The sequence below is a fragment of the Porites lutea genome, chromosome 2 (genome assembly GCF_958299795.1).
Source record: "Porites lutea chromosome 2, jaPorLute2.1, whole genome shotgun sequence".
NCBI lineage: Eukaryota > Metazoa > Cnidaria > Anthozoa > Scleractinia > Poritidae > Porites > Porites lutea.
The window spans coordinates 50,274,346-50,284,308 of record NC_133202.1 but is presented as its reverse complement, the minus strand read 5'-3'; the positions used below and the strand labels follow the sequence as shown (position 1 = coordinate 50,284,308).

The window sequence follows — 9,963 nt, the reverse complement described above, 5'->3', positions numbered from 1 at the left end:
TTCACTAGTCACAAACCGTTAAAAGAATTCCGAGTCGGAGTCGGAGTCGGAATCGTAAGTGGAGTCGTAAGAACGCATAAGACCTTGTGAAAATCAAAACTCGGAGTCGTAAGCGGAGTCCTCAGCGCGACAGAGTCGGAGACGGAAGAATCAAAACGTTTCCATTTTCTTCCAACTCCGCTTATGACTCCATCGATTACGATCAACTGAAAACCAGATTGTCGGATTCGGAATCAGAACGCTGTTTTCACCAGATCGTAAAGTCTTACGCTTGGTACCTACGATTGGTACCGAGAGCGTACTAGTCGGACGTGTTCTCGATCACTCCGGCTTCTAACTAAATTTCCTCAAAATCTTTTAATCTTTCAACCTTTTCTCAACTATGACTGGAACTGAGAAACTTAGGAAAGAAAACCAAGCATTACGGAAGTCTGTTATCTAGTCCTCATCCATATTACGATTTTTATTTCATTTATTTGTAAACTGTAAACTTTTCTTAGTTAAGAGCCTTAGTCTTTATTTCTTATATTTTTCACACATTGTCCCGCCTCGTATTTTCTTGCTAGCTGCGGGCAATACTTTTGTAATTTTATTTGCTTATTAATAAAGTTTTGTTAATGATATATGAAATAAATCATATATGAACTGCGGATATCAAATGAAAATGAAGAAATGATCGTCGCAGTGAACGTAATTTATGCAATTGGGTAAAGAAGCCTGAAAAAAAAATTCAGGACTTCAACGGGGTTTGAACCCGTAACCTCGCGATTACCGGTGCGATGCTCTACCAAATGAGCTATGAAGCCACTGACGTTGGGAGCAGGTCAATTGTGGGTTCATATGTTCCCGTGAAAGAAATGAGTGTTAATGATATATGAAATAAATCATATATGAACTGCGGATATGAAATGAAAATGAAGAAATGATCGTCGCAGTGAACGCAATTTATGCAATTGCGTAAAGAAGACTGCTCCAAACGTCAGTGGCTTCATAGCTTAGTTGGTAGAGCATCGCACCGGTAATCGCGAAGTCACGGGTTCAAACCCCGTTGAAGTCCTGAAGTTTTTTCCGGCTTCTTTACGCAATTCCATAAATTGCGTTCACTGCGACGATCATTTCTTCATTTTCATAATAAAGTTTTGTTGTTGTTGTTGTTGTTGTACGCTTCTGATTTAATACTACTCCGACTCCAATTTCGACTCCGACAAAGTCCCTAGTGAAAACCAGCCTTTTAGTCAAAACTGTGACGAGAAAAGGAATCATTACTTTTAACAGTCTTGCCTTTGGGTATTACCGGCTGTTGAGCGTGATACCAGCAGCCTTGTTTATTCGACAACAGAGATGTTTTGGTGAGACATCGCTCCCTAATTCGTTCAGGCAGTGAAAATGAATTTTTTTATCCTGCATACCTTAAACAAGGGAGTTCTAAGTGATTTAACTGAAGTTTGCCTAGATTTCTTTCACTTAACTACTTTTTGCGGGTTCTTGTATATATTGCTTACTATACCTTTATAGGTAAAATAAATATCGGGATTCAGTCCTGACCACGCTAGAGTAAGACCAAAATCACTCTTACCTATTACAGTACTAGCGAAAAACAATGCTTCAGCATTACAAAGATCAGTATAAGGGAGCACTCTTAACCGTATGAATAGGTAACGGCCGCTGGACTGCAGGGAAAATGCTCGTTTTGTTCCACGGTAAATTCCAAGCGAAGCACTTGACTCGTTGTGACCGTCCCATACTTGTAACTCAGTTTCTTTTTCAGTTGGCCAGTAGTTAATGTTGTACTTGAACTCCAACTCCAATGTTGTGAATTTTAGGAATATGTTATGGCCAGCTGGTACTGTAATAAGCCAGGTACAGCTGGAGATGGTGCCAGATTCAGCAGTTTTGATCACGCCTTTCACGTCTTCTATTTTCTGTTCACACAGTGCCAAATTTGTGTCTGTTATGAACGAAAGAAATAACAGCGGTAGTTGATGTTCAATACAATTGCAGTTTTCTGCAGAGAATGCAATAGAATACTCTTTCACCACATTAAAGGGTTGAAATGCTAACACTTTAGCTGAAAAAGTTACGCTTTTGAGTTACACTAGTCAGAACATAATCTTTGTTTTTTCCCGAATTCTTTTTGTCACCATTAAACTACATTACAGCTTAACTTGGAAGCATTGAATCTATGATTTAAAAAGAAAAAGGAAGAAGAAAAAGGAAGGAAAAGGAAAGAAAAAGAAAGAAAGAAAAAAATCCCGCTCAATCGATTGTAATAGAACTTATCATGATAACGACTGGGAATAATACAATTCAATTTAGGCAATTTACCTTCTCCAGAACTGGCCACAAAACCAAGCAGCATTACAAAAATTCCACACACTGCGAGTGGCATCTGCGCCATTGCATCTCAACAATTACCAAAGCAAATTTACAAGGTGGCAGTCAAATTTTGAAGATAAAGGTTTTCACATTCTCTTATGACTCCTCTAGTATGATATAAAGCTGTGTCATAAATACAAATCCGCCGCATTGGACGAAAAGTGATTCATGATACCTAGAAAGGTAAAATTTAGGCCACGTAGCAGCCTTTTTTGGCGCTTTTTTTTCGTTCGTGGTTTTAAAGTAGGAGATACGACCTTGCGAAAGCTTAAAAGAGGTCAAACAAGAAAACGGGGCCATTCCACAGAAGAGTTTGCTTCTAGCGAAATACCCTGCGAGCAAAAAAAACAACAATAATCCACTTGTTACGCAGGCTGGCCAATTTTTTATGAAAATTAAATACCATCTTAAAGTTAAGTTGAAGGAAAAGAAAAAGTTAAAACATGCCTGTTCAAATGGCATGGAAATGGTAATAATTCTCTCGAAGAATTTATGTCATTAGAATGATATCAGATGGATTTAAAAGGAAACATGTCTGGAAGATTTTTCGTTTTCTTCTAAAAATTTTCTAGAGCTTTTAAAAGGTTCTGTTTCAGAATAGACTGCCGATGGGACGCGGAGGAGAGCTAGACCGTAAGGCCGGCGGTCGTATTGACAATAAGGTGTTTGAATTGACTGAATTGTGCTTTACCGCTGTCGGCTAAAGGAATAGAAATAGAGGATACGATGGAAAAATTAAGCTTCCATTCGATAATAACACGGTATACTGTCGAAATGAGTTTAATTAGTCGAGCTTGCTTCAGCAGAGCGAGAATCTAAAGCTGCTGGCGTTTCTTTTTCTTATTTTTTCTTTGTCAGTGGGCACCAATTAGGAGGCGATTCGAGGCCCTTGATTTTCGTGTCATTATACACGTGTATCGCGGGGAAATCCTGTTTTGTGGTGTATTGAGGCGTTACTTTATTTCTCAGAGTATTGTCGCAATTACTGGGAATCTACAGTTAAATAGATTCACTTTGTTGTATGTATTTAATTGATAGATTTTCGAAGTTGTTAAGATGTGAAGTCGCGTTACACTTTATAAATAATGTGAAGTATATATGAAATAATTCATTTTTGAACTGCGGTTGAAGATGATAGTGAAGAATGATCATCGCAGTAAATTTTCAATTTACTGCGATGATCATTCTTCACTTTCACTTTATAAATACTTGAGATACCGATGATTTAACCTTCGACTACTACTGGAAGCAACTTCAACAACCAGTCTGAGGTTACGTATGTGTCACGGATATGTTTATTCGGGTAGCTTTTACTTGACTATATAACGCACTCTACTTGCAGCACTTCATGTCGTTCCATATCCATGGAATAGAAATCCCATATCGAGCTTTTCCGGAACGGGTCGGTCCACAAATTCTATCGCTTGAAAGCGTTGATTACTTTAGAGCAAATGATCACCTCAGTGATCGAAGCAAAAGAACAATCTTAATGAGCAAAACTTCGAGGTTTACCGGAAAACTAGGATCGAGAATCGGGGATCGACAATCGGGGATCGAGGATCGGTTAAAAAAAACTTGAAATAAAATAAGTTTTAAATAAATCGTGGATCGTGGGGATTTCATCGTGGACCGCAGACTTTAGATAAATTTCACAGAACATAACCTCGTTCGCTGTACTTAGCACTAAATTTAAGTAGACTACTCCGAGTCTGACTAAGTCAGTGATTGTTTTGACGAGTGTCTCGATATTACATTGTTGCTTAGTAACGCTAGTGACATGCGCATTAGGACTTGTAGTTCTTACCATGTGCTCTTACCAAATGGCGGACTATGTACATCACGTTTGTTTGTTATAAATGATTAAATCTTGTTTAGATTTCAAGACATGGTGGCAGCGGTTAAACAAGTAAAATGCTGAAGTTAAGCCCTCCAGAGAAATTTGATTTTTCCAAACCGCTCGACTGGCCAGATTGGAAGCAGAATTTCCTGCGATTTCGACTCGCGACGAAACGTCACAAAGAGGAAGGCGCCGTGCAAGTCAGTGCTCTCATTTACACAATGGGAAGAGAAGCAGAACAAGTGTATGAGTCTTTTACCTTGGCTGATGGAGATGATGCAAAATTCGACGTGATTTTGGCGAAGTTTGATGAACATTTCGTGCCGAAAAAGGAACATAATTCATGAGCGGGCACGTTTTCACCAAAGGATCCAAAAGCAAGGAGAGACAGTCGAATCGTTCGTACGAAGTCTTTACGAATTAGCCGAACACTGTGATTTTGGGGACAGCCGTGATCAGCAAATACGGCACAGAATTGTCATTGGAATTCTTGATAAAGGTGTGTCGCAGAAATTACAGTTAAAGTCGGATTTAACGCTGGAAGTCGCGATTCAAATAGCTCGCCAGTCAGAAATGGTCAAGTCTCAGGTTACTGATCAGAATTCCCTTGCATCGAAGGATGTTGAAGAGGTGCACAGTAAGAAGAAACCGACTAATCCGCGTTGGAAAAAGGGAAAAGGAAAGAAAGAGGATCCATCTCAAAAGCAAGGTCAGAAGAAGTGTGGCAGATGCGGTCTCCATCACTCAAAGCCTGAACACTGTTTAGCAAAAGATAAACGATGTTTGAAATGTCAAAAAGTGGGTCACTTTGCAGCCGTTTGCTGGTCCAAGTCGGTGAGTGAGGTGAATAGTAGTGGTGGTGGTAGTGCTTCAAATGATAGCAGTGCTGGTCGTTGGTTCTTAGGGGTGTTGTCAAGGGATTTAGATCAGGATGACAAATGGAAAGTCCAGCTTAAGGTCAGTGGTAAACCTCTGGTGTTCAAAATTGATACCGGTGCTGATATTACTGCCATCTCAAAGTCTACTTTTGATAGTTTGCCAAATCAGCCCAAGTTACATCCAGCGAAGATAGCCCTTTTCAGTCCAGGAGGCAAGTTGCAGTGCGCTGGGCAGTTTACAACAGCAGTGACACATTGCAACAAGAAGTACCAACTCAATGTTTTGTAATCAGTGGAGAACATGCAAGTAACTTGCTGGGTCGAGAAGCAGCTTGTGAAATGGGTTTAGTTGCGAGATTAGAAGAGGTGGATGCTGAGTTGTTTGGAGATATAGGCTTGTTCAAGTGTGAGCCAGTTAGGATCCAACTGGATGAGAATGCCCAACCCTATTGCATCAACACGGCAAGAAGAATAGCTTTTCCTTTAATGCCGAAAGTAGAAGAGGAACTCAAGCGGATGGAAGAAGCCGGTATCATCGAAAGAGTAACAGAGCCGACATAATGGTGTGCGCCCATTGTACCAGTACAGAAAAGTAATGGTAAGCTCCGGATCTGTGTCGATCTAAGAAGGCTGAATAGCGCAGTGAAGCGTTCCAGGTTTGTACTGCCTACCTTGGAAGATATCGCGCTCAAACTCGCTGGTGCCCAGTACTTCTCCAAACTTGATGCGTCCAGTGGATTTTGGCAGATCCCCCTACATCCAGATAGTGCCAAGTTGACCACGTTCATGACTCCATTTGGTAGGTTCTGTTTTAGAAGACTTCCATTCGGAATCACGTCTGCTCCAGAAATTTTCCAGTCTCTAATGAGTGATCTGTTAAAGAACAGAGAAGGTTGTGGAGCAATTATGGATGACATTATTGTGTACGGGAAGTCTGCAGAAGAACATGATGAGAACTTACAGAACACGTTTCAAGTTATCAAGGAGTCAGGACTGAAACTGAACAAACAGAAGTGTGAGATCAACAAAAACAAGCTAACATACTTTGGACAAGTTCTCAGTGCCGAGGGTGTAAGTCCAGACCCAGAGAAGGTGAAGGCAATAACAGACCTCGAAGCACCAACCAATGTACCAGAACTAGCAGACTGATTGGCATGATTAACTACCTCGGGAGGTTTATTCCCAACCTTTCTTCAGTGATGCGTCCAATGAGCAAACTATTAAAGTCAGATACAACTTGGACTTGGGGACCTCCCCAGCAAACTGCATTTACCAAGGTCAAAGAAATGATTTCAAGTAACACAGTGTTAGCATTCTATGATCCTAAGAAGCCCACTGTTGTTTGTGTAGATGCTAGTAGCTATGGAATTGGTGGGGTTCTGATGCAAGGTCACAGTGACCAGCTCCGCCCAGTCAGTTTTTGCAGTAGAACACTCACAGAAACTGAAGTCAGATATGCTCAAATTGAGAAGAGTGCCTGGCAGCAGTGTGGACATGTGAGAGACTCTCACGTTATCTAGTAGGGCTTCCAGGTTTCCAGCTCTTGACAGATCACAAACCACTGGTACCACTGATCAACCAGAGAGATCTTGATGAAACACCACTAAGATGCCAAAGGCTTCTAATGCGCCTTATGCGGTTCAATCCTCAGGCAGAACATGTACCTGGCAAGCAGGTGGTGGTGGCAGATACTCTGTCAAGAAGCCCTTGTAAGCTAGAACAGGAACCCGACACAGTAGAAGACGTGCAGGCATTTGCAGACTTGGTTGAATCTACAAGGCCAGCCACAAGTGATCAGCTTAAGAGAATCAGAAAAGCAAGTGCGAAGGATGTCCAGCTCCTGAAAGTGATGGAATTTACAATGGTAGGGTGGCCAGCCCATGTGGAAAAAGTCCCCCTCGAGATACGAGAGTTCTTTGATTCTCGTGGACACTTGTCAATGACCAACGGTTTATTAACATATGATGATCGCACAGTGATCCCTGCAGACATGAGACAGGAGATACTGGATCGCATTCACACAGGTCACCAGGGTATAACAAAGTGCCGTGAACGTGCTAACCTTTCCGTGTGGTGGCCGGGTATTTCTAAGGAGATCAAGACAAAGGTGGAGTCATGCCAATTCTGTCAGGAAAACCAACCATCACAAAGAAAGGAACCACTGATGACCACAGACCTACCTGATAGGCCATGGCAGAAGGTGTCTACTGATTTGTTTGAGCTAGCCGGTCAGAAATACCTAGTAGTGATGGACTATTATTCAAGGTTCATCGAGATATTAAGCCTAGTTGAGACAACAAGCCAAGTTGTCATCCAAAAGCTGAAGTCAGTGTTTGCAAGATGGGGCATTCCGGAGGAACTAATAAGTGACAATGGCACACAGTTCAAGTCACTACAGTTTGAGGAGTTCAAAGCAAAGTATGGATTCAAGCACACCACATCAAGCCCGTATCATCCCCAGGCAAATGGTACTGCAGAAAGAGGCGTGCGAATCGCTAAGCGGATTCTGAAACAGGAGGATCCACTCCTTGCTCTTATGGCCTATAGGGCGACCCCAATCCCGGCAACTGGAAAGACACCATCAGAGCTGATCATGGGAAGGCTGATACGTACTACACTTCCAACACTGACCAAAGTTTTAGAGCCAAAGCTTCCAAACCATTCAGCAGTCAAAAGAGCTGATGTCAAAGCCAAACAGGGCTACAAGGAGTCCTTTGACAAAAGGAATGGCTCGAGAGAATTACCAAAGCTACAGCCTGGAGACTGGGTCAGAACCAAGCTGGATAAGGAGAAGCAGTGGACCACAGAAGCTAAGGTCGTTAGTGAACACCAAAGTCCCAGGTCATACATCATAGACACTGGTGGTAAAAGATTGCGAAGGAATCGTAGGCATCTTAGAAAGATCCCTACACCCACTCGTTATGACACAGCAGGGGACGAGTCCCAAATTCCGGATATCAACAGTGAGCCTACTCCCAAGGTCGTCCAAGTGGAGGACACCAACGTTCCCGGAAGCAGCAACGCCAGTCCTGACGAAAGCGATCAGAACGCGATTCCAGAACAGAGAACCTCAAGTGGTAGACTTGTTAGGAAACCTATTCGTTATAGAGAGGACATTTAGAACTGTTGATTTTGTTGACTATTGGACAGTCCGTATTGTTTTTTTTTTCCATAGGTGAACATATGCCTAGGACTCTCTTTGATTAGATTTCAAAACATGCTTAAACATTGTATTCAACCAGTTCATTTTATTGTATTTCTTTTTTTTTTTTAAAAAAGGGGAGATGTCTCGATATTGCATTGTTGCTTAGTAACGCTAGTGACATGCGCATTAGGACTTGTAGTTCTTACCATGTGCTCTTGCCAAATGGCGGACTATGTACATCACGTTTGTTTGTTATAAATGATTAAATCCTGTTGAGATTTCAAGACAACGAGAAAGTAAAATTTTCCTGGAAAATAAAACGCTTTATCCCAGTGATACTGAGATAAAGTGCATGCTGTGTACAGCTCTAAAAATTGTACTCTACGATCGCGTAAACATGAATTGTACGGAGATATCAAAAGCAGATACTAAGCAGCTGTGAAAAATGTCATTACTTTCACGCGATTTTGATTTCTTATAAAACGGAGAACAAATTCAACAGGAATACGCGCGAACTGAATTAACTGTCTGTTGTATAAGGTTATGCTAAACTTACACATTCTTCCTGTACTGAGCAAAAAATGTACCGAGCCGTATCTTGGTCCGCCTCATAGAAGCCATATATATATAGCTATATATATACATGTGTTGTGTAAAAAAACGGTACCGTAAGAAAGCTGTTTTTTTACACTGGTATATATTATATATTATGTTTTTTACAAAAACATAATTTGTAAAAAACGGTCATGCCCTAAATGTTGCTGGCGAATTCAGCTAGTGTTCATATTAAAGTTGCCTTTACAAGTGTTTTCTGGCTTATTTCTCGATCTCTAAAATAAAACACGCATTGCCGTATGTTACAGACGCCTTTATAGTCCCTAATTCTTATAAACGAATCAGCTGCTGTTTTTATGGCCTTACAAGTTGCTCTGTGTGTTGCAAAAATTAGACTAAGAAGCAAGTGTATGTGCGTTTGTAGGCGAGCGTTTTCTTTTGCTTGATTAGCCGTCGAATGAACATGTTCCTACGTTGTAACGTAGACATGACACTCTTGCATGAAGCCACATGGATTTCGACATAGCATGAATCCCCTGATAATAACATGTCCCTCCTAAAGTGTGGACACCGGAGCGTGAACGTGACCAGCGCGGGATATCTGATAACGTATAGTCTGAGAAGCGCACGAAAACTACAGTACAGTATAATAATATTCTAACCATGTTTTCTACGGGGAGACTCAGCTCCGAGGTCCCTTATCCTTTCATATACCATTTTTCACGAAAAAGATACCCCTTTCGGGCGCAGTCTCCACGTATATCTTTTGTAAAAAAAACAGATTTTTTACGTAAAAAAGCTGCTTTAATAGCTATACAGATAAAAATCGTCGTTCAGTTTTTTGACTGTAAAATCCCTGAAAGTGTTCTCCTCACTGGAGCAATATCAATATGTAAAAGGTTTTCAAAGGTTTCACACCAAAATGAAGCTAAGATGTGCGGCCTGTCTCTTGCAATTTTTACGTTTTGTGTATTTAAATTATGACTTATAAAACTCGTTTTTTGTTCAAAACAAAAAAATAGCATTACTGCACCAGCTCCTTTGACAACAAAACTTATCTCCAAGCCCCATCGGCTCCAAGCAAGCGAGACTCAACGCTACTAAGAGCGTTCTTGTTAGGGCATAAAGTGACCCAAAAACGTAAAATTTGTGATTCGAACGAATTGAAGGCC

The 9,963-nt window shown here is 41.1% G+C and overlaps 1 protein-coding gene across 1 annotated transcript; it reads left to right on the top strand.

The window, feature by feature from the left end:
• Positions 1–4,522: 4,522 nt before the first annotated feature.
• LOC140926360 (uncharacterized) lies at positions 4,523–5,380 on the top strand. The gene has a single exon (XM_073376112.1). It carries the CDS (start codon positions 4,523–4,525, stop codon positions 5,378–5,380), a length of 858 nt encoding a protein of 285 aa, XP_073232213.1.
• Positions 5,381–9,963: the final 4,583 nt, after the last annotated feature.

Bases quoted from the DNA above. Each gene is read 5' to 3' on its own strand.
- LOC140926360 (XM_073376112.1), top strand. From the start codon at position 4,523: ATGAACATTTCGTGCCGAAAAAGGAACATAATTCATGAGCGGGCACGT.